The sequence below is a fragment of the Cololabis saira genome, chromosome 21, assembly GCF_033807715.1.
Source record: "Cololabis saira isolate AMF1-May2022 chromosome 21, fColSai1.1, whole genome shotgun sequence".
In the NCBI taxonomy this organism is placed as follows: Eukaryota; Metazoa; Chordata; class Actinopteri; order Beloniformes; family Belonidae; genus Cololabis; species Cololabis saira.
Genome location: NC_084607.1, coordinates 37,173,226 through 37,199,137, shown reverse-complemented (window position 1 = coordinate 37,199,137; position 25,912 = coordinate 37,173,226). Strand labels below are relative to the sequence as shown.

Sequence of the window (25,912 nt, the reverse complement as noted above, 5' to 3'; positions counted from 1 at the left end):
TTATCTATACCCGATTTATCCTTTGCAGGGTCACGGGGGTCTGCTGGAGCCTATCCCAGCTACCCTCAGGCGAGAGGCTTCGATTACCCCCTGGACAGGTCACCAGACCATCACAGGGACCCATATACCGGTACAGACAACCAGACACACTCACACTCACACCTACGGGCAATTTAGAATCACCAATTAACCTAGTATGCATGTTTTTGGACTGTGGGAGGAAACCAGAGTACCCGGAGGAAACCCACTTAAGCACGGGGATACAACCCAGTCTCATATAAAAACGTACCCTGGCTACGTTGGTCCAAAGTGCAAAAACGTAGAGAGGTTACAATATTAGCCCTTGAAATGTATAACTGTTACATTTTTCTAGCGCTTGAAATGTATAACTGTTACATATTTCTGCCTATTCGTTTTGCGTCCAAGTCACGTGACTTTTAAGATTCTGGCCGTGATACCAACAAACACGGTGGACATTTTTCATTTTTGAGTGAAAAAAATCTATATTTTGAGTTAACAAACACGGTGGACATTTTTCATTTTTGAGTGAAAAAAATCAATATTTTGAGTTAGTTTCTGCATAGAAATGCGTTTTGATTACATTTCTAGCAATACATATTTCACTTTCATAATATTCACTCAGTAAATGTATATAATCTCTTGCTTGCTCGTGGTTGCAAGGTTTTTTCAGATCTCGTCAGAATAATGTAAAACTGGAACGTTTTAATAACGTGTAATGGTTACATTTTTGGTTGCTGGACACGCTGGGAATAAAATCAATATTGTGAGTTAGTTTCTGCATAGAAATGCGTTTTGATTACATTTCTAGCAATACATATTTAAATTTCATAATATTCACTCAATAAATGTACATAATCTCTTGCTTGCTCTGGTTGCAAGGTTTTTTCAGATCTCGTCAGAATACCCTGGCTACGGTGGTCCAAAGTGCACCAATTTTCATGTTTTTCCCTTCGATTGTGAGAAAAAAAAGAGTTGTTTCACGCTGAGAGCATCATGCCAGCCAATCAGAATCCTGGAAAAAACATCAACAAATGACACGTGTAACTTCCAGGCTGATTTATGGTTCCGCGTTACACCAACGCAGAGCCTACGGCGGAAGTGATACTAGTAGCTGATTGGCCGATATGTGATCATCATCATCACCACCATCATCATCATCATCATCATCATCATCACCATCACCACCATCATCATCATCACCATCACCACCATCATCATCATCATCATCATCATCATCATCATCATCATCATCATCATCATCACCTTGATCACTTTCATCACCATCATCATCATCATCATCATCATCATCACCACCTCCATCACCACCTTCATCATCATCACCACCATCACCTTCATCATCCTCATCTTCATCATCATCATCATCATCATCCTCATCATCATCACCATCATCATATATGTTGTTTGGGGGCATCCCCTGATCAGACAGACATTAGTTTGGTGCAGATCAGACCTGTACTTTTCGATGGGCGGTGCTTTGAAACGTCACCTTTTCCAACATTCGAACGGACACCGTTGCCACAATATTTGACCAAACCAAGTAAAACTCGACCTGTGGCCTCCATATGGGGCTTAAATTGGGCTTGCCAAGTCTCAACTCTGTAAACCCTCTGCAATGCCAACTAGCTCTGTGGAAGTCGTACAGCGACAAGACCAAAAGATCCTAGCAAAGGGCCTTCTGCATTGCAACATAGTCAAAAATCAGTCTCCCAGCTCAAAGCGTTAGTGAATTATTCAAAAAACACACAAAAAAGGCACGAAAAAGGCACCACACACGGTGACCTTTGGCACTTACGAAGGTCGCATGGGTCTGGACCTGGGCACAGTGGATGAAAGTCACCTCCTGATACAGAGTCTAGAATTTCAGCTTCCTAGCTCAAAGCGTTAGTGAACTATGCAAAAAAAGACACGAAATAGTCTTAGCAGGCCGAAAAGCAACAGACGCGCTGACCTTTGACACTTCCGAAGGTCACACAGATCTGAAAATCCGCACAGTGGATGAAAGTCACCTCCTGATACAGAGTCTAGAATTTCAGCTTCCTAGCTCAAAGTGAACTGTTCAAAAATAGACACGAAATAGGCCTCATAACAATACATAACAAACTTCCTGTGCCTACTGAGCATTAATAACATCTCATAATCGAAGGAGAACTAATTAAAACGGATGTCCTTAACATGAACCTATTGTATTATTGAATTATCAAGGACACTTTCGTGTTTTTATGTTTAGAAATGTTAAAATAGTTATATATAAATATAAATATAAATTAAAGCTGCAAGCAGCGATGAACGGGCCCTCGCACTCACAGCCACCGCCCCCCATAAGCATATCAGAAAAGACACCACCCACGACTTCCTATGTCAAACCATTCAAAAGTTATAGCAGAAAAAAGGGACAACCAATCAGGAGAAGGGGCGGGGCTAATTCAGGCCAAGGAAGGTCAAGGACTCCATACAGAATCAGATGACACCACCCACGACTTCCTATGTCAAACCATTCAAAAGTGATAGCCGAAAAAAGGGACAACCAATCAGAAGAAGGGGCGGGGCTAATTCAGGCCAATGAAGGTCAAGGACTCCATACAGAATCTGATGACACCACCCACGACTCTCTATGTTAAACCATTCCAAAGTTATAGCAGAAAATCGGGACAACCAATCAGAAGAAGGAGCGGGGCTAATTAAGGCCAACGAAGCTTAAGAACTCAGTACAAAGTCCCATGACACCACCCACGACTTCCTATGTCAAACCATTAAAAAGTTATAGCAGAAAAAAGGGACAACCAATCAGAAGAAGAGGCGGGGCTAATTCTGGCCAATGAAGATCAAGGACTCCATAAAGAATCTGATGACACCACCCACGACTCTCTATGTCAAACCATTCCAATGTTATAGCAGAAAATCGGGACAACCAATCAGAAGAAGGGGCGGGGCTAATTAAGGCCAACGAAGCTTAAGGACTCATTACAGAGTCCCATGACACCACCCATGACTTCCTATGTCAAACCATTCAAAAGTTATGGCAGATAAAAGTATTCTAGGGGGCGCTGTTGAGCCGTTAGGCCACGCCCATTAATGCAAACCATGAAATATTAAATTTATCGCCAAGTCTGGCTTCCATGCAAAATTTGGTGACTTTTGGAGAACTATCAAATATGGACCAATCACATGAAGGGGAGGCGCGCCTTTTGGCGTCTAGCGTCGCCACGGTAACACTTTTGAAAGAGAAAAGTAATGCGTGTAGTTGCATGATGGAGACGCACATTTAGATGTATAACCCACCTGGATGCACGTTACGGTTCGGGCTGAATTAACTGCCGAAGGAATAGCATAAATTTCGCCAAAATGACACAATTTATTCAAAATGGCCGACATCCTGTTCGGTTTCGGCCATGGCTCCAAGAGACTTTTCTTTAAGTTGCGCCATGATACAGGTGTGTAGCGATTTTCGTGCATGTACGTCAAACCGTATTGTGGGGCTTGAGGCACAAAGTTTTCCGGGGGGCGCTGTTGAGCCATTTTGCCACGCCCATTAATGCAAACCATGAAATATCAAATTTATCGCCAGGCCTGACTTGCATGCCAAATTTGGTGCCTTTTGGGGAACTATCAAATATGGACCAATCAGATGAAGGGGGGGGGTGTACTTGTTGGCGTCTAGCGTCGCCACGGTAACACTTTTGAAAGAGAAAAGTAATGCGTGTAGTCGCAGGGTGGAGACGCACATTTTGATGTATAACACATCTGGGTTCACGATACGGTTCGAGCTGAATTAACTCTCGAAGGAATGGCATATATTGCTCCAAAATTACACAATTAATTCAGAATGTTCATAATGGCCGACTTCCTGTTCGGTTTCGGCCATTGCGCCAAGAGACTTTTCTTTTAGTTGCGACATGATACATGGGTGTGCCAACTTTCGTTCATGTACGTCAAACCGTATTATGGGGCTTGAGACGCAAAGTTTTTTCTGTCTGAACCAACCAGATCAAGGGTGGGCGCGCTTTTTGGCGTCTAGCGTCGCCACGGTAACGCTTTTGAAAGAGAAAAGTAATGCGGGTGGTCGTAGGAGGGAGACGCACATTTTGATGTATAACACACCTGGGTGCACGTTACGGTTCGGCTGAATTAACTTTCGAAGGAATGGCATAAATTTCGCCAAAATGACGCGACTAATTCAAAATGGCCGACTTCCTGTTCGGTTTCGGGCATGACGCCAAGAGACTTTTCTTTAAGTTGTCCCATGATACAGGTGTGTACCGATTTTCGTGCATGTACGTCAAACCGTAACGTGGGGCTTGAGGCACAAAGTTTTCAAGGGGGCGCTGTTGAGCCATTTTGCCACGCCCATTAATGCGAACCATTAAATATCAAATTTTTCGCCAGGCCTGACTTGCATGCAAAATTTGGTGACTTTTTGGGGACGTTTAGGGGGGCAAAAAGGCCCTCCTTTCGTCAGAAGAAAGAAAAAGAAAAAAAAAATTCCTACAGATACATACATAGGGCCTTCGCACTGCAAGTGCTCGGGTCCTAATTAAAGCTGCAAGCAGCGATGAACGGGACCTCGCGCGTGCAATTTGACTTTGAAGATGATGATGGTGATGATGATGATGATGGTGGTGGTGGCGATGATGATGATGATGGGGTTGATGATGATGATGGTGATGATGATGAGGATGATGATGATGATGAAGGTGATGATGAAGATGATGATGAAGATGATGATGATGAAGGTGATGGTGGTGATGATGATGAAGGTGGTGATGGAGGTGGTGATGATGATGATGATGATGATGATGATGATGATGTGATGAAGGTGATGAAGGTGATCAAGGTGATGATGATGGTGGTGGTGGTGGTGGTGGTGGTGGTGGTGATAAAGATGATGATAAAGATGGTGATGATGGTGGTGGTGATGATGATTATGATGATGATCACATATCGGCCAATCAGCTACTAGTATCACTTCCGCCGTAGGCTCTGCGTTGGTGTAACGCGGAACCATAAATCAGCCTGGAAGTTACACGTGTCATTTGTTGATGTTTTTTCCAGGATTCTGATTGGCTGGCATGATGCTCTTTAGGCTTCAGACGTCACATTATGCAACAGAAACTTCACCAGCGTCATGTGTGCGACCTGTGTTTACAATTAGTTTGGCCACCGTCAATATTTTCTTGTATTTTACCTGTTTAATATTCTAAAGTCACACTTAAAAGTAACTCCACTTCCCTGTCACTCCAAATGAAAAACTCTCGTCCCGTTTTGGAAGTAAAGCCTGAATTATGGTCCCGCGTTAAATCGACGCAGAGCCTACGGGGTAGGGTACGCGGCGATGTGCGCCTTTACGGTGTGCGTCGCCGCGTACCCTGCGCCGTAGGCTCTGCGTTGGTGTAACGCGGAACCATAAATCAGCCTGGAAGTTACACGTGTCATTTGTTGATGTTTTTTCCAGGATTCTGATTGGCTGGCATGATGCTCTCAGCGTGAAACAACTCTTTTTTTTCTCACAATCGAAGGGAAAAACATGAAAATTGATGTGCAGGAAATTAACCCACTAATGTTGTGTAATTAACAATGATACAGTGGTGTTTCTGCCTTAAGAAATGTTGCAGATATCATTGTGAAAATCGCCGTTAACGTCAAAACGGACAGTTCAACAGTGTGTGTGTGTGTGTGTGTTTTTTTTCTCTCGCACCGGAGCCACTCATCGTCTGCACTCCGGGACCTCCCACTTAAGAAATTAAGCACTGGGCCTGGCATATATTTTAATAACGGGGCCATGCAAGAGAATTGGTGGTTTTATTACTCAAAGGAAGTAAAACAAGCACATGGTTCATACATTTCCGTCAATAAGATCCATTAAATGAGGGTAAAATAACCAAAATATATTTCTTGCTATGAATATGATAAAATCTGCTTTTCATGGCGAAACTATCTTAAAATATTGCAATTTAGACCGAGAATCAAAGAAATGGCAGCAATTTTATTTTTCCTCCACAGCCGAAAACTTGAAAGTCACGTGACAGAAACGAAACCTAACGAAACCTATTAAAATGAATGAGCCACGGAACGCGTTCACATCTCACGTTTTAGGAGGGCAAATCGTAACATTGGCCACGTTTTGCAATGTGGACAAATGTAGCCTGTACCACGTTTTCCTGTGAGACTGGGTTGAATATTGTAACCCCTCTACGTTTTTGCACTTTGGACCACCGTAGCCAGGGTATTCTGACGAAATCTGAAAAAACCTTGCAACCAGAGCAAGCAAGCGATTATGTACATTTATTGAGTGAATATTATGAAATTGAAATATGTATTGCTAGAAATGTAATCAAAACGCATTAATATGCAGAAACTAACTCAAGATATTGATTTTTTTTTCCACAGCACTGTCCAGCAACCAAAAATGTAACCTTTTCACGTTATTAAAACGTTCCAGTTTTACATTATTCTGATGAGATCTGAAAAAAACTTTGCAACCACGAGCAAGCAAGAGATTATCTACATTTATATATTGCTAGAAATGTAATCAAAACGCATTTCTATGCAGAAACTAACTCAAAATATAGATTTTTTTCACTCAAAAATGAAAAATGTCCACCGTGTTTGTTAACTCAAAATATAGATTTTTTTCACTCAAAAATGAAAAATGTCCACCGTGTTTGTTGGTATCACGGCCAGAATCTTTAAAGTCATGTGACTTGGACGCAAAACGAATAGGCAGAAAAATGTAACAGTTATACATTTCAAGCGCTAGAAAAATGTAACAGTTATACATTTCAAGGGCTAATATTGTAACCCCTCTACGTTTTTGCACTTTGGACCAACGTAGCCAGGGTACGTTTTTATATGAGACTGGGTTGGGGGAGAACATGCAAACTCCACACAGAAAGACCATGCTAGGCCTGGGAGTTGAACCGGGGACCTTCTTGCTGTGAAGCAACAATGCTAACCACAACGCCACCGTGCTGCCCGTTTTTGGAGATCACAAACTTAAAAAATGTGTTTGATGTTCTGAACTCACTTCTGCTGTCTAGATAGATAGATAGACAGACAGACAGACAGACAGACAGACAGACAGACAGACAGACAGACAGACAGACAGACAGACACACACCCACCTATATTTGTGTACGTTTACATATATGTACACCAACAATAATGCCTTGGTTGATCAAAGTGAATATTCATGCTTTATTAGGATTTATAAAACTATATTTTGGATTTTGGAGTTTTTGGAGATCCCATCCATCCATTATCTATACCCGCTTTATCCTTTGCAGGGTCACGGGGGTCTGCTGGAGCCTATCCCAGCTACCCTCAGGCGAGAGGCTTCGATTACCCCCTGGACAGGTCACCAGACCATCACAGGGACCCATATACCGGTACAGACAACCAGACACACTCACACTCACACCTACGGGCAATTTAGAATCACCAATTAACCTAGTATGCGTGTTTTTGGACTGTGGGAGGAAGCCGGAGTACCCGGAGGAAACCCACTTAAGCACGGGGAGAACATGCAAACTCCACACAGAAAGACCCTGCTGGGCCTGGGAGTCGAACCGGGGACCTTCTTGCTGTGAAGCAACAATGCTAACCACTAAGCCACCGTGCTGCCCGTTTTTGGAGGTCACAAACTTAAAAGATTTGTTTGATGTTCTGAACTCACTTTTGGTGTCTTTTTTAGATCTTCCAGTTCGCAGCAGCCCGGCCGCTCCAATCACGGACAAGGTTTGTAAATTACATTTTTCTTTTTTCCTGGTTTCCTGGTTTGTTTTTATCATTCTTTCAGTTGTAGTCACACAATGTCTTTAATGATTGATTGATTGTTTTGATCCTAATTGAAGAATCAAAGGGAGGTCCAAGCTGGAGACCTGATCCGGATCTCCCGTGATGGTTCTCGCCACTGGGCTGTTTATGTTGGTGATGGAGACGTCGTTCACCTCCAAAAAGCCGGTGAGTTTCCTCGTTCCTCCGACATGTCAGACTGAAACAAAACCAAACAACGTTTCAGGTTGTTCTCAGCTGCTCAACGGTGTGAATCATCAACAGAGCAGACGTAGAACCATGTCAGCATCTTTAGGTGTCAGCGTCATCTCAGTGAACTGCAGCTGAAACACTTTTCTCCATGGTTCATCCTTTTAGGGACGTGGGCCAGTAAGGGCAAAGTGTTGAAAGAGAAACTGCTGCTGAAGTGGAACAAGTGGAAAGTCAAAAATCCCCTGGATGATAAATACACACCTCGTCCAGTTTATGTTATCGTGGAGCACGCCTGTTCCATGGTGGATACAGAACTAAAGTACAGCAAGGTGACATACAACTCTGAACACTTCGCCCATGACATGCGCTACGGCTGGTCTGGGAAACGGCAGGTACGTTAAAACACTGATCTCCAACCTTTTCTGTACCACGGACCGAAAGACTAACTCTATTATATTTTATTCCTTAATAGCTCTTACGGTGTGTTTGCAGTGTATTTACATCCAAGGAATAAAAACATTGTGAACCATCAGTTTTTAGAGTCAACCATCATCAGTCGGGACTACAGAAATAATTTTTTCCTCTCTGTGCGGCCCGGTACCAAATGCCCCACGGCCCGGTACCGGGCCGCGGCCCAGGGGTTGGAGACCACTGCGTTAAAACATGTTTCTCCTGGTGGTTTGTGTTAGTGAGGGTCCGGGTGAAACCCTGGACCTTTAACAGGACTGAGCTCCTCCTCGTCCTCTCAGCCGTCGCTCCTCCATGACGGTGTCACACTCATAAAGATCCAGAGATTTAGATCAGCAGACGTGGTTCCAGCACCACTCTGGTCTGCTGCCTCTCATCTTCACATGAAGAGAAAATGTGTTGCACATAAATGTTGTGGATTGTTTCTGAAGGACATGAATCATCTTATTTTGTGTAAAACATGTTCTTGTTCCTCCTGCAGGTGAAAGCCGCAGGAGCAAGAGGAAACGCAGTACAAAAATTTGCAGGAAAAGGATTAGGAATAGTAAAAGTAGCAGCAGCAGTAGGAGGACCAGGAGCAGCAGCAGCAGTAGTAGCAGTAGGAGGACCAATAGCATTAGTAGTAGGAGGAGCAGTATTAGGCGTGAAGGCAGCATTTAAGCAATGTAGGAAATCTAAAAATAAGAAAGAGTTACTTGCACATCAAAAATGATAAACTATCGCTGAATCCACATGACCTAACTTCAGAAATGAAGGTGCCAGTTCAGACAAGTTAATCAATAATGTTTTTCTCTTCAACTGAGGAGGAGCATGATGTTTATGTCAAAGAAATCAAATATTTCATATGATGTAAACACAAATATGATTGAGGCTGATCATATGAATCAATAATAACATTCATACATTTAAAAAGGAATCGTTTGTTTTTATGTTTTGTTTCATGAAAGTACTTCAACTTAGTGTTTACAGACCTTTAGATGTTCATTGATGCTGGATTTCTTTATCATGACATTAAATATGTTTCTATGTATTTCAGTCCTGATTACCTCTGATTCCTGAATCTGATTAGTTTCCATACTGGTTCTACTGGACCTCAGATAAGGGATTAGTGTCCATACTGGTTCTACTGGACCTCAGATAAGGGATTAGTGTACATACTGGTTCTACTGGACCTTAGATAAGGGATTAGTGTCCATACTGGTTCTACTGGACCTCATACTGGTTCTACTGGACCTCAGATAAGGGATTAGTTTCCATACTGGTTCTACTGGACCTCAGATAAGGGACTAGTGTCCACACTGGTTCTACTGGACCTCAGATAAGGGATTAGTGTCCATACTGGTTCTACTGGACCTCAGTGCTGCTTTTGACACTGTTGATCATGGCATTTTACTGCACAGGTTAGAGCATGTTGTTGGGATTAAAGGGACAGCTCTACGTTGGTTTAAATCATATCTATCTGACAGGTTCCAGTTTGTTCATGTACATGAGGTTTCTTCAGAACAGTCGAGGGTCTGTTATGGTGTTCCGCAGGGTTCAGTGCTAGGGCCAATCTTGTTCAGTTTATACATGCAGCCGTTGGGAAGTATAATCCAGAATCACGGCATACACTTTCATTGTTATGCTGATGATACGCAGCTCTACTTGTCTATGAAGCCGGATGAAACAGAACCGTTAGTTAAACTTCAGGCATGTCTTAGGGACATCAAGGACTGGATGTCCAGAAATTTCTTGCTTCTAAATTCAGATAAAACAGAGGTTATCATTCTTGGTCCAGAGCATCTTAGGAAGGGATTAGATGGTGTTGCGATGGCTTCCAGTGCAACTGTGAGAAACCTTGGTGTTGTTTTCGATCAGGATTTGTCGTTTAAACCATATGTCAATCAGGTTTGTAAAATAGCGTTTTTCCATGTCCGTAATATTGCAAAAATTAGGAAAATCCTCTCGCAGAGGGATGCAGAAAAACTAGTTCATGCGTTTGTATCTTCTAGACTAGATTACTGTAATGTGTTGTTAGCAGGATGTCCAAGTAATTTGCTGAATAGGCTCCAGCTGATCCAGAATGCAGCAGCACGAGTGCTGACAGGAATCAGCAGGAGAGACCACGTCTCTCCAGTGTTAGCGTCGCTCCATTGGCTACCTGTAAAATTCAGAATTCAATTTAAAATTTTATTACTTGCATATAAAGCCCAAAACGGCTTAGCTCTGCAGTATTTACAAGATTTGATAGTGCCTTATGTTCCTGGCAGAGCTCTCCGCTCCCAGGGTGCAGGTTTACTCGTAGTTCCTAGAGTATCTAAATGTAGATTTGGAGGGCGGGCGTTCTGCTATCAGGCACCATTACTATGGAACCAACTTCCAATCTGGGTTAAGGAGGCTGACACCACCTCCACCTTTAAAACTAAACTTAAAACCTTTCTGTTTAGTAAAGCCTATAGTTAGTGTTTAGTAAACCTCTAGCTGGTGTTGGTAAATCTCTAGGTAGTGTAAACTCTAGTGTGTTAGAGTCAGTAGTCATAGTTGCAGCTATAGAACAAGACTATAATAGTTAGTCTCAAATATAGCTTCGCGGTAGATATGCTGCTATAGGCTTATGCTGCAGGGGGGACCGACATGATCCACTGGGCGGTGCCTCTCACCCTTCTTCTCCTCTCCTTTTCCCTGCCTCTCTTCTCCATTACCATTTTTATCTATTATAAATATCTCATAGCTATCATTTTTGTCCATCGTACCTGTAGTTTCTTGTGCCGGCCCCCCTTTTTTCTCTTTTGTGCATGTTTGCAGGCTGGAGCCTCGGGAGCTGCGTTCTGGCCTGTGTTTCCGGCCCCCCTCCCCGGTCATCCCGTTGCTGCTTCCACCTGCCCACGTGGATGTCTGCTGTTGCTGCTTCCGCCTGCCTGCACCCCCCCACCCACCTCTGGTCATCCCGCTGCTGCTTCCACCTGCCTGCTGTGTGCTGCTGACGTCCCCGACTCCCCCAGTCTGGCCTTCGGCAGGAGGGTCCCCCCTTACGAGCCTGGTCCTGCTCAAGGTTTCTTCCCTCCTAAAGGGGAGTTTTTCTTGCCACTGTTTGGCTTAAGGCTTTTCTCCCACTATGGGAGTTTTTACCTGCCATTGTTTATATAATAATTGCTCGGGGGTTTATGTTTATGTTTATGTTTATGTTTATGTTTATGTTCCGGGTCTCTGGAAAGCGTCTAGAGACAACATCTGTTGTATTAGACGCTATATAAATAAAATTGAATTGAGAATTGAATTGACTTTAACTGTTTGAAGTTAAACTGGGATGTCCCTGTGATATTGTTGCACTGACATAATGAATAAAATACGTTGCGTTTGTCAGATACGCCTTTTCTGCTCTCTAACTCTGCTGCTTGCTGTCCGTGGTGCAGAAAACGGATGTGTATTAAGGGCCCAGTGGCTGAATTGACGCCACTGAGGGAGGAGACAGAGAGAAACTCAGGGTTTATTGAAGTAAACCTGCTAGCGAGCAGGTTAGGTTCACAGGCTCAGTTGCCATAGTAACTGACTCAGAGTTTGAGTTACGTCGCTTACTGGAACTGAAAACTCCGGGTTTCCCTCATCTCAGGCTTAACAAACTCAGAGTTTTCACAAAACCCGCTTCCTGGAATAAATACCCCTCTGGCTCTCCCTCTGTAGTCTGTGAGGGTGCTCAGCCCAGATGTGAGTGGATGAGTCACAGTCAGCCCAGATGTGTGTGGATGAGGAGTCACAGTCAGCCCAGATGTGTGTGGATGAGGAGTCACAGTCAGCCCAGATGTGTGTGGATGAGGAGTCACAGTCAGCCCAGATGTGTGTGGATGAGGAATCACAGTCAGCCCAGATGTGAGTGGATGAGGAATCAGTCAGCCCAGATGTGTGTGGATGAGGAGTCACAGTCAGCCCAGATGTGTGTGGATGAGGAGTCAGTCAGCCCAGATGTGTGTGGATGAGGAGTCAGGATGGGAGGACCGGCTTCACTGAAGCTTCACTCATTACTGCCTTTAAAGAATACGTCAAAGCTCCCAAATTATTCAATTCTGATCCCAAATCAGATTCATGAAGCACCACAAAGTTGTTTTACTACGATCCAACTCAAAAACTGGCCGAGTCAAAGTTAACAGCAACTTTTCTTAAACAAATTCAGTTTAGTCAGAATAAACATAAATCTGTGTTTATACATTAAAAATATGTTTGGTATTATTCCTTAAATCCCATTCTTAATTCTTTCATTTACATCTGACAAAAAGGCTGCAAAATAAGTTCATTGGTCTGTTTATGATAAATGTGTGTTTTCCAGACGGATGGACGTGTGATGTGTAACTGGAATACATAAACTTTAAAATGGTTGTAAATAATGTAAACAACTTCTGCAGCTCCTCGCTGCTGCAGGATTTATTTACAGTTAAACATTTACTAAATCAAGTTCAAAGTTAAATAAAGTCCCTGCAGAAGTTTATGGTGTCGCTTATTAATTGATTAATCTTGAAACCAGCATTGCTTGAACGCGTCTCGGAGCCACGTTTATTATCTTGAATATTCATGGTGTTAAGACGTGAACTTTACATGACCTTGAAGTCAAAAGAACGGCAGACTTTACGTAAAGATGAAAGGTTTCATCATTATTACATTAGTTATTATATTATTATTATACTCCAAGTCTTGTTAAGCTGTGATAGTTATAATGTATTACGGCATCGAAAATCCCTTAAAAGGAGTTCAAAAGATAAAAACATATCCAATACTACTTTATTAGTTTGCTGCTGTAAATACTTCCACACTCATGTGAATGCTGCAATAACCCATGTATATACTGTCATTCAAATCTGTGTAAATCATATAATCACATCTCATCTCATGCAATATTCCTCCACCCATTCATGTACATTTTTATCCTCCCATTCACTCTTTTTTATAGTGTATATATATATATATATATATATATATATATATATATAATATATATATATATTATATATATATATATATATATATATTTATGTTTCCTTTTTTTCATTTTGTTGTTTACAGTACTTGTTTATATAGTCTTTGCATGTGTGCACTTTGACGGAGCTGCTGCCTAATTTCATTGTACAAGTATAATGATAATTAAAGCTGCAAGCAGCGATGAACGGGCCCTCGCACTCACGGCCACCGCCCACCATAAGCATATCAGAAATGACACCACCCACGACTTCCTATGTCAAACCATTCAAAAGTTATGGCAGAGAAAAGTATTCTAGGGGGCGCTGTTGAGCCGTTAGGCCACGCCCATTAATGCAAACCATGAAATATCAAATTTATCGCCAAGCCTGGCTTGCATGCAAAATTTGGGCCAAGCCTGGCTTGCATGCAAAATTTGGTGACTTTTGGAGAACTATCAAATGTGGACCAATCAGATGAAGGGGGGGCGCGCCTTTTGGCGTCTAGCGTCGCCATGGTAACACTTTTGAAAGAGAAAAGTAATGCGCGTAGTCGCAGGATGGAGACGCACATTTTAATGTATAACACACTTGGGGACACGTTACGGTTCGGGCTGAATTAACTGCCGAATGAATGGCATAAATTTCGCCAAAATGACACGATTAATTCAAAATGGCCGACATCCTGTTCGGTTTCGGGCATGACCCCAAGAGACTTTTGTTTAAGTTGCGCCATGATACAGGTGTGTACCGATTTCCGTGCATGTACGTCTAACAGTATTGTGGGGCTTGAGGCACAAAGTTTTCAAGGGGGCGCTGTTGAGCCATTTTGCCACGGCCATTAATGCAAACCATTAAATACCAAATTTTTCGCCAGGCCTGGCTTGGGTGCAAAATTTGGTGCCTTTTGGGGAACTATCAAATATGGACCAATCACATGAAGGGGGGGTGCGCTTGTTGGCGTCTAGCATCGCCACGGTAACACTTTGGAAAGAGAAAAGTAATGCGAGTAGTCGCAGGATGGAGACGCACATTTTGATGTATAACACATCTGGGTTCACGATACGGTTCGGGCTGAATTAATTCTCGAAGGAATGGCATATATTGCTCCAAAATTACGCGATTAATGCAGAATGTTCAAAATGGCCGACTTCCTGTTCGGTTTCGGCCATGGCGCCAAGAGACTTTTCTTTTAGTTGCGACATGATACAGGTGTGTACCGATTTTCGTTCATGTACGTCAAAGCGTATTATGGGGCTTGAGGCGCAAAGTTTTTTCTGTCTGAACCAATCAGATGAAGGGTGGGCACGCTTTTTGGCGTCTAGCGTCGCCACGGTAACGCTTTCGAAAGAGAAAAGTAATGCGTGGGGTCGGAGGATGGAGACGCACATTTTGATGTATAACACACTTGGGGGAACGTTACGGTTCGGGCTGAATTAACTGCCGAAGGAAGGCATAAATTTCACCAAAATGACACGATTAATTCAAAATGGCCGACTTCCTGTTCGGTTTCTCGACATGACGCCCAGAGACTTTTCTTTAAGTTGCGCCATGATACAGGTGTGTACCGATTTTCGTGCATGTACGACAAACCGTATTGTGGGGCTTGAGGCACAAAGTTTTCAAGGGGGCGCTGTTGAGCCATTTTGCCACGCCCATTAATGCAAACATTAAATATCAAATTTTTCGCCAGGCCTGACTTGCATGCAAAATTTGGTGACTTTTTGGGGACGTTTAGGGGGGCAAAAAGGCCCTCCTTTCGTCAGAAGAAATAAAGAAAGAAAAAAGAAAAATTCCTACAGATACAATAGGGCCTTCGCACTGCAAGTGCTCGGGCCCTAATAAAGGCTTTCTATTTTTCTATTTCTATCTGTTCGTGATATATATGTCATTAATGCCATATCTGACCTGCACCTTGTAAAAATAGTTATTAATCTGCACTGTGTACATACATATACACTTCTGGGAAGACCACTAACTGCATTTCGTTTCCTTGTACGTTTGACAAGTGCAATGACAATAAAGTTGAATCTAATCTTGTTTATGTAATAATTGCTCGGGGTTTATGTTCTGGGTCTCTGGAAAGCTGCTAGAGACAACTTTGTTGTATTAGACGCTATATAATAAAATTGAATTGAATTGAATTGAATTTAATTTAATCTAATGTTGTATTTTTATGTTTAGTCATTCTTATCTTCTCTGAGTTGATAAGTTTTTTTGTAAATATAGTCCATGAAAAATATCATGACAGAGACAATAAAGTCAGCTTTATTGGATTCTAATTTAAATTGTGGTTTATAAGACATTACCATGTCAGTTTAATTTCACACCAGCTCAATAAGGATGTAGTTATGATCATTATGATCATTATGATCATTATGAAACCTACAGGATGAGTTGTCTCTTAGTTTTAATCAAATCAAATCAAATCAATCTTTATTTATATAGCGCATTTCATTCATGTATAAAATGCAACACAAAGTGCTTTACATAAAACGTTAAAAAACATAAAACTTATTAATGCCCCCCCCCCCCCCCCCCCCACACACACACACCACACACACACGTTACACGTTACACGTGGGTGTGGATGTGGCTGAGCATTGAGGGGTTTTTATGATTTTCCGTAATGAAAAGGAAGAATGTTGTTATCATAGTTGAGTCATAAAGAGCACAATCTTACTTCGAGGTCAGTCAGTCCAGCAGCTGCAGCCGTCCTGAATCCTCCGCTTCATCATGGCTTGTAAGTCTAACAAATATTTATTCTTTACTCATTCTGTATCGTTATTTTTTAGGGTTTTGTTGATCATTTGTTAAAAGGGACTGCGTTCTGTTTTTATTTGGGAATAAATGTTCCCTGAGTGATCCAGACCAGCGGTCCCAACCTGGTCCTCGGCTGCTGTCCTGCATGTTTTAGACTCAAACACCTGATTCTAATTCATTCATCATTAGCCAGTAAACAAGGTGTGAACAAGTCTGTTAATGACACAGTCGTTAGATAGATGGATAGATAGATAGATAGATAGATAGATAGATATCTGGTACAGACAACCAGACACACTCACACTCACACCTATGGGAATTTAAAATCACCAATTACCTAGTATGCATGTTTTTGGACTGTGGAGGAAAGCGGAGTACCCGGAGGAAACCCACGCAAGCACGGGGAGAACATGCAAACTCCACACAGAAAGACCCTGCTGGGCCTGGGAGTTGAACCGGGGAGCTTCTTGCTGTGAAGCAACAATGCTAACCACTAAGCCACCGATGCTGACCGTTTTTGGAGGTCACAAACTTAAAAGATTTGTTTGATGTTCTGAAGTCACTTCTGCTGTCTAGATAGATAGACAGACAGACAGACAGACAGACAGACAGACAGACAGACACCTATATTTGTGTACGTATACATATATGTACACCAACAATAATGGTGATCAAAGTCAATATTCATGCTTTACTATATTAGGATTTATAAAACTATATTTAGGAAAAACTAAATTTTTAACAGTTTCCGTAATTTATTTATTTGCTTTAATTAACTTTACAAACTCAAAAAAATATATCTGATATTTTAATAGCAAAGAAGAAGTTTTTGGAGATCCCATCCATCCATTATCTATACCCGCTTTATCCTTTGCAGGGTCACGGGGGTCTGCTGGAGCCTATCCCAGCTACCCTCAGGCGAGAGGCTTCGATTACCCCCTGGACAGGTCACCAGACCATCACAGGGACCCATATACCGGTACAGACAACCAGACACACTCACACTCCAACACAGTCTCACTCCGAATGCGTCCAAATGGTCACAAATCTTTGGCGACACCTACTGACGCAAAAGGTACCCTTCTGCGTCTCTTTCAGACGCAATAGGCTCCTATTGACTCCAATGTAATTCTGTCTGCGGCTATATTTGACGCTCAGAGCCCGCCAGCGATTTCCTCATTCCTCTTTTTAAATGCATATACTTCAATTTAAAAGTGTGGTTTGATGACATTTCTAGCGAGAAATAGAATTAGACACCAAATTGTATGACATCTCCAATGTAATCCCGTCTGCGGCTATATGTGACGCTCAGAGCAGTACTTCAATTTAAAAGTGTGGTTGATATATGATATATAGAAATATGCATTTTTTTCCCACAATCTCTGTTCAGTGAGTATCATGCAAGCATTTTTCCACTTCGGATTTGGCCAGAGTGAAATGGGATGGAATTGGGCACCAACAAACGACAGCAGCCTTTTTGAAAAATATAGTTTTAGTTTAATGCATTGCATGCATGCGTTTATGCATGCATGCGCTCCTGTAGTTTCTTGTGCTGGCCCCCCCTTCTCCTCCCTTTTCTCTCTTTTGTCCATGTTGCAGCATCCTTTGCCGACACCGGAACCTGCAGTGTGGAGTGAGGGGGCAGGGTAACGGCCCCTTTTGGGCGGGGGAGAAGGTTCGTCCCTCAAGACTCCTCTCCCTGCCCTGCCCCTTTTCAACCCTTCCCCGACCCTGCACCCCAACCTGGGACTTGATGATTGGGCCGGAGCTTCGGGAGCTGCGTGCTGGCCTGCAGTCCCCACCCCTGGTCATCCCGTTGCTGCTTCCACCTGCCTGCTGTGCTGTTGCCGTCCCTGACCCACCAGTCTGGCCCTCGGCATGAGGGTCCCCCCTTACGAGCCTGGTCCTGCTCAAGGTTTCTTCCCTCCTAAAGGGAGTTTTTCCTTGCCACTGTTTGGCTTAAGGCTTTTCTCCCACTATGGAGTTTTACCTGCCATTGTTTATGTAATAACTGCTCGGGGGTCATGTTCTGGGTATGGTCTCTGGAAAGCGTCTAGAGACAACTCTGTTGTATTAGACGCTATATAAATAAAATTGAATTGAATTGAAATTATAATTCCCATATATTCTGTGACAACCGCCCCCCCCCCACCACCTTTCCGCTACCCCGATGCGTCTACCAAAGACGCTTTGGCAGGACCCATTTGCGTTCATGACTGACGCTCAAAGCCCCCTTCGCGTTTTCTTCCGACATAATCCCCTCTGCGGCATTACTTGACGCCCAGGGCAAGGCATCACCATGACAACCAAAGACTAAGCCACGAGCGTCATTCTCTTGCAACACAGTTTTCACTCCCGACTCCTCTCACATAAAAACATACCCTGCCTACGTTGTTCCAAAGTGCAAAAACGTAGAGGGGTTACAATAATAGCCTTGAATTGTATAACTGTTACATTTTTCTCACTATTCCTTTTGCGACCAAGTCACTGACTTTCAAGATTCTGGCCGTCACACCAAAAAACAAATCACACGCTTCCTCGTTGGGAAGTTGTTTCAGATATCACCAGAATAATGTGAAATCGCAACGTTTCAATAATGTGAAATTGCAACATTTTGGTGCTAGGATACGTGGTCGTGATATATAAAAATGGATTATTACATTATTATGGTAAATGGCTCACACTTATATAGCGCTTTCCAGCTGTACTCCTACAGCCGCAAACGCTTTACACTGTAGACTGTAGCTGCTAGAACAACGGCGCTGGCCTGACAACCGGGAGCAGCTAGGATTATTACATTATTATTATTATTTATGGGGAACGTTTGAATCGGGGATTCCCCTGGGAACCCCCTCTACGTCATAGTGACGAGGGGGATCCTGGACACGTGACAGATGCCCCGATCGTTTGCCGTTGACTGTTATCAGCCCATTGAATGAGCGTTATTTAGTCCCATAAGTATAGGCTAGTGGGGGGTTGTTACCATGGTAACGTGTCACAGCAGCGCTCCGCTCCGCTCTTTCCCGTTTATTCTGGCCGAAACAAGATGACATTATATAATATTATTAAATACGAATATTATAATATTAATATTATATAATACTATTATTATACTTAATATCATACTTATACGTATACGTATCTGCACAGCACTTAGCAACCAGACACATTGACATTGATTGATGGAGTACTCAGATGATTTATTTAAACAAATGAACATATTGGAAAAACAGCCCAACTCTAATTGTTATGTTATTAAATAACAATGTTACAGTTTTTCACAATTGTTTAAACACATTTATTGGAACATCAGACACAATGTGCACAACCTGAAACTCATGTTTCGGGTGGCTGAACCAATCCTGCTGAACTCCAAGCACATTTACTGCTCTAGTCTCAAATTCCCATTCCATACCACACATTTCTCACAACACTACACACAATTCCCAATACCCTGCACACTCTTCCTGAATTCCCTCTCTTGCTGTTCACACAGAAATCACAGTCAATCACATTTCTAAACTCCAAAGGCTGTTGTGCAATATGCAATCAGTAATTTGCCATTGAATTCTTATTCATTGATGAAGCGGGTTCAACCTTGTAAAAAGAAGGCGCCGAGGGAGGAATATCATCGGCCAGCGTGCCGTCACAGAGGTCCCCGGCCAACGTGGAGGGAACATAACAATGTGTGCTGCCATCAATCACCACGGCGTCCTCCATCACCATGCCACCCTTGGCCCCTACAACTCTGCACTTCTTCTAGCATTCCTGGACCAGCTCTACAACATCATTGTCCAGCCAGACCAGATGGAGGACACAGAGCTGGTCAGGTTCCTTGTTATCTGGGACAATGTCCGTTTCCACCGGCCTGCTCTGGTCCGTGACTGGTTCAGGGTCGATCCAGAAGTTGATGTCCTATATCTCCCTCCATACTCTCCCTTCCTCGACCCAATTGAGGAGTTTTTCTCTGCCTGGAGATGGAAGGTACACGAGAGAAATCCTCAGACACGGATCCCACTGCTGCAGGCCACGGAGGACACATGTGGCGATGTCACTGCTGAGGCCTGTCAAGGCTTCATGCGGCATTGTAGGAGATTGTTCCCCCGCTGCTTGGCCAGGGAGAACATCGCCTGCGACGTGGATGAGGTCCAGTGGCCAGCCAGGGATGAAAGGCAGGATGCAGCCTAATACTTTTGTTCTGTTTCTATTTTCTGTCAAGTTTTCATCCACAGCTTGCTGTGATGTCCAGTGGACTGCACATTTTGAGTCCAAATACTGTAAAATATTATTTGTTGTTACAGTAAAGAATTGTATGTTGTTTTCTATTTGAGTAGCCTATACATAAGAATACTATATGGTGATATGTTACAACCAACAGCTGAAGGTGTAACACTGAGGCATTCATATCGTGATTTCCATTCATACTATAGTGTCTTCCATTCTGCACATCAGTGTTCAGTGGGTGCTTAGAAATGTCTACTCAAATGATGTATGTGTTTGGCATTCGAGAAGGAAATACCATTCAGTGAAGAGTTAACACTGTTTTGAGGGTAGAGTGTGCTTTTGCAAGAGAAGTGTAGGATTTTGCATTTTGTGTGTGAGTTTTGTAATTTTTGTTTAGAGTTTTGAGAAAGTGAGGTAGTCTATCAGGAAATGTGTTTAAACAATTGTGAAAAACTGTAATTGAAATTATATAATTTCATTGAGATTTCAGATCCACTAATGTATAAGCAGCATTTTCATTTTGTAAATGCTTGAATCAGAGCTCCTTTTTCTATACCTTCTATACTTTATACTGTGGGTAAGAGAAGGTTTGGGATTAAAGTGCAAAGTAACTACAGCTCTTTAACCTCTTAATCCCTAGGCTTCTGGATAGCCCTAAATGACATGCCACTACAAGGTCTATATGTATAATCTTGATATCATAATATTGCATAAATGAAGGATTTATAGTAACCCTAACCCTAAACTTTCCCCAACAGGGAGCTTTAGTGATTAACAGGTTAATGAATATAGTGAAGTATAAACTTTAACAAAATACTGATTAATGAAGCGAAGTATCCAATCCCATCCACTTTATTTATATAGCACATTTTAAAAACAACAAGGTTACCAAAGTGCTGCACAATGAGTAAAGCAAGACATAACAAAATAGTAAAAAATAAAAACAGAGTAAAATAGATAAGAGCACATAAAAGCACGAAATAAAAACACACCAAACAGAAACAACCAGTGATTCATAAACATAAAAGACAGGACAGAGACCACACAACTCTCATGCTGGATTAAAAGCCAAAGAATAAAAATGAGTTTTAAGACGAGATTTAAAAATTTCTAGTGTGGGGGCCATTTTGATGTGGGGAGGAAGCTCGTTCCAAAGTTTAGGGGCTATTGCTGAAGAAGCACGGTCGCCCCTGGTTTTTTGCCTGGTTTTAGGAACGACAAGACGCGACTGAGTAGAATACCTCAAAGACCTCAAGGGAGTGTAAACCTGTAGGAGGTCTGAGATGTACTTTGGTGCCAACCCATTTAGTGACTTAAAAACAAACAATAGTATTTTTAAATTAATTCTAAAAGAGACAGGGAGCCAGTGAAGGGAGGCCAGAACGGGGGTGATGTGATCATGCTTGCGGGTTCCTGTTAAAAGAAGTGCAAATACCTCAAACTGTACATAAGTAAGTATACTTAAGTAAATGTACTTTTAATATAATCTGTGTTCATTAAATTATGTGTAAATGTTTTCTGAGTGGATTAGGGTTAGGTTTATAAGTCGTGAAGCTATACCAGCTGTGTCCATGTGAAAATTTAAACTTTGTCATATCAAAGAACCAAATATGCTACATCGTTGCAAAGGCCTTGATCAGGAGAACAACATCATGCCAGTCTGAAGATGATACATGGCTCATGCTTGGAAATATTGACCTCTGAATGTTGAACCTGGGGCACGTTTGAAAACTTTTTCATTCAGCAACAGAAGGGACTATAGGACCAGCTGTTATAGAAAGCTCTTGACCTCAGCTGTCATGTGGGTTTGGTCACCATTGGGAACCAAATAGGGGCGCTGTCAAATATGAACAGGAAGTCGGCCATTTTGAATTAATCTTGTAATTTTGCCGAAATGTATGCCATTCCTTCGGCAGTTAATACGGCCCGAACCGTAACGTGCACCCAGGTGTGTTATACATCAAAATGTGCGGCTCCATCCTGCGACAACACGCATTACTTTTCTCTTTCAAAAGCGTTACCGTGGTAACGCTAGACTCCAAAAAGCGCGACCACCCTTCATCTGATTGGTTCAGACAGAAAAAACTTTGTGCCTCAAGCCCCATAATACGGTTTGACGTACATGAACGAAAATCGGTACACACCTGTATCATGTCGAAACTTAAAGAAAAGTCTCTTGGCGCCATGGCCGAAACCGAACTGGAAGTCGGCCATTTTTAACATTCTGAATTAATCGCGTAATTTTGGAGCAATTTATGCCATTCCTTCGACAGTTAATACGGCCCGAACCGTAACGTGCACCCAGGTGTGTTATACATCAAAATATGCGTCTCCATACTGCGACTACGTGCATTACTTTTCTCTTTCAAAAGCGTTACCGTGGCAACGCTAGACGCCAAAAAGTCCGCCCCCCCTTCATCTGATTGGTCCATATTTGATAGTTACCCAAAAGTCACCAAATTTTGCATGCAAGCCAGGCCTGGTGATAAATTTGATATTTCTTGGTTTGCATTAATGGGCGTGGCAAAATGGCTCAACAGCGCCCCCCGGAAAACTTTTCTCTGCCATAACTTTTGAATGGTTTGACATAAAGAGTCGTGGGTGGTGTCATCGGACTCGGTATTGAGTCCTTGACCATAATTAGTGAAAATTAGCCCCGCCCCTTATTCTGATTGGTTCTCCCTATTTTCTGCCATAACTTTTGAATGGTTTGACATAAAGAGTCGTGGGTGGTGTTATCGGACTCGGTATTGAGTCCTTGACCATAATTGGACTGAATTAGCCCCGCCCCTTCTTCTGATTGGTTGTCCCTATTTTCTGCTATAACTTTTGAATGGTTTGACATACAGATTTGTGGGTGGTGTCATCGGACGCTGTATTGAGTCCTTGACCTTCTTTGGCCTGAATTAGTCCCGACCCTTCTTCTGATTGGTTGGCCCTATTTTCTGCTATAACTTTTGGTGTCATGTCTGATATGCAAACTCCATACAGAAAGACCCTGCTGGGCCTGGGAGGCGAACCGGGGAGCTTGTTCATGTTCTGGGTATGGGTCTCTGTAAAGCGTCTAGAGACAACTCTGTTGTATTAGACGCTATATAAATAAAAATTGAATTGAATTGAATTGAATTGAGCTTCTTGCTGTGAAGCAACAATGCTAACCACAAAGCCACCATGCTGCCCATTTTTGGAGATCACAAACTTAAAAGATATTTTTTGATGTTCTGAACTCACTTTTGGTGTCTTTTTTAGATCTTCCAGTTCGCAGCAGCCCAGCCGCTCCAATCACGGACAAGGTTTGTAAATTAAATTTTTCTTTTTTCCTGGTTTCCTGGTTTGTTTTTATCATTCTTTCAGTTGTAGTCACAAAATCACTTTAATGATTGATTGATTGTTTTGATCCTAATTGAAGAATCAAAGGGAGGTCCAAGCTGGAGACCTGATCCGGATCTCCCGTGATGGTTCTCACCACTGGGCTGTTTATGTTGGTGATGGAGACGTCGTTCACCTCCAAAAAGCCGGTGAGTTTCCTCGTTCCTCCGACATGTCAGACTGAAACAAAACTAAACAACATTTCAGGTTGTTCTCAGCTGCTCAACGGTGTGAATCAGCAACAGAGCAGACGTAGAACCATGTCAGCATCTTTAGGTGTCAGCGTCATCTCAGTGAACTGCAGCTCAAACACTTTTCTCCATGGTTCATCCTTTTAGGGACGTGGGCCAGTAAGGGCAAAGTGTTGAAAGAGAAACTGCTGCTGAAGTGGAACAAGTGGAAAGTCAAAAATCCCCTGGATGATAAATACACACCTCGTCCAGTTTATGTTATCGTGGAGCACGCCTGTTCCATGGTGGATACAGAACTAAAGTACAGCAAGGTGACATACAACTCTGAACACTTCGCCCATGACATGCGCTACGGCTGGTCTGGGAAACGGCAGGTACGTTAAAACACTGATCTCCAACCTTTTCTGTACCACGGACCGAAAGACTAACTCTATTATATTTTATTCCTTAATAGCTCTTACGGTGTGTTTGCAGTGTATTTACATCCAAGGAATAAAAACATTGTGAACCATCAGTTTTTAGAGTCAACCATCATCAGTCGGGACTACAGAAATAATTTTTTCCTCTCTGTGCGGCCCGGTACCAAATGCCCCACGGCCCGGTACCGGGCCGCGGCCCAGGGGTTGGAGACCACTGCGTTAAAACATGTTTCTCCTGGTGGTTTGTGTTAGTGAGGGTCCGGGTGAAACCCTGGACCTTTAACAGGACTGAGCTCCTCCTCGTCCTCTCAGCCGTCGCTCCTCCATGACGGTGTCACACTCATAAAGATCCAGAGATTTAGATCAGCAGACGTGGTTCCAGCACCACTCTGGTCTGCTGCCTCTCATCTTCACATGAAGAGAAAATGTGTTGCACATAAATGTTCAGAGTTGTGGATTGTTTCTGAAGGACATGAATCATCTTATTTTGTGTAAAACATGTTCTTGTTCCTCCTGCAGGTGAACGCCGCAGGAGCAAGAGGAAACGGAGTACTAAAATTAGTAGGAATAGGATTAGTAAAAGTAGCAGGAGCAGTACTAGCAGGAGGAGGACCAGAAGCAGCAGAAGCAGCAGTAGTAGTAGGAGGACCAGTAGCAGCAGCAGTAGGAGCAGTATTAGTCACGAAGGCAGCAATTAAGCACAGTAGGAAATCTAAAAATAAGAAAGAGTTACTTGCACATCAAAAGATGATAAACTATCGCTGAATCCACATGACCTAACTTCAGAAATGAAGGTGCCAGTTCAGACAAGTTAATCAATAATGTTTTTCTCTTCAACTGAGGAGCATGATGTTTATGTCAAAGAAATCAAATATTTCATATGATGTAAACACAAATATGATTGAGGCTGATCATATGAATCAATAATAACATTCATACATTTAAAAAGGAATCGTTTGTTTTTTTGTTTTGTTTCATGAAAGTACTTCAACTTAGTGTTTACAGACCTTTAGATGTTCATTGATGCTGGATTTCTTTATCATGACATTAAATATGTTTCCATGTATTTCAGTCCTGATTAACTCTGATTCCTGAATCTGAAGATTCAAGATCATTGGTCTCCATTGATCCTGTAGTTTGTTGTGCTGTTCACACTGTGTATTAATACCTAGTGTCAAGGTGCAAAAAAACACCTCAGCACAGAAAAGCAACATGCACACAACAAAACAACATCATAGCTTGTGGGTATGGGGGGTGCACAAGTCAGGGGGGGATCCCGGCACAGTTCATCCAAGTGAGGGCAGCGTGGCGCTCAAACCCGACGTCCATGTCAGGGGGGCTGATAAGAGGGGAGCCAGGGAAGGCGTTGAAGAAGAATGGGGGGAGGGGCGGGGGGTTATCAGTGAGTGTGTGTGCGGTGGTGTGTGTGATGAGTCCGTCCGTGAACCTCCGCCCAGAGCTGCTCTCAACCAAATGTCCTTGATGTTATCAGGCGGCTCGGTACAGTTCTGAGACAGGGATCCGCAGGTGTTCG

The 25,912-nt window shown here is 42.7% G+C and overlaps 1 protein-coding gene across 3 annotated transcripts in view; it reads left to right on the top strand.

Moving 5' to 3' along the window:
* Positions 1-25,523, top strand: part of LOC133421977 (uncharacterized) — a 50,345-nt gene extending 24,822 nt beyond the window's left edge. For 2 of the 3 annotated variants that reach the window (XM_061711807.1, XM_061711806.1), the window contains 7 exons: positions 29-130; positions 7,323-7,424; positions 17,053-17,154; positions 23,649-23,692; positions 23,809-23,917; positions 24,107-24,333; positions 24,898-25,523. In XM_061711807.1, the coding sequence (XP_061567791.1) occupies positions 29-130; positions 7,323-7,424; positions 17,053-17,154; positions 23,649-23,692; positions 23,809-23,917; positions 24,107-24,333; positions 24,898-25,143 (932 nt within the window). In that variant the 3' untranslated portion in view covers positions 25,144-25,523. Of the gene's footprint in view, positions 1-28; positions 131-7,322; positions 7,425-7,729; positions 7,774-7,889; positions 7,999-8,187; positions 8,415-8,971; positions 9,670-17,052; positions 17,155-23,648; positions 23,693-23,808; positions 23,918-24,106; positions 24,334-24,897 lie in introns of those variants that run through there. The other variant, XM_061711808.1, reaches the window with a different exon arrangement.
* Positions 25,524-25,912: the final 389 nt, after the last annotated feature.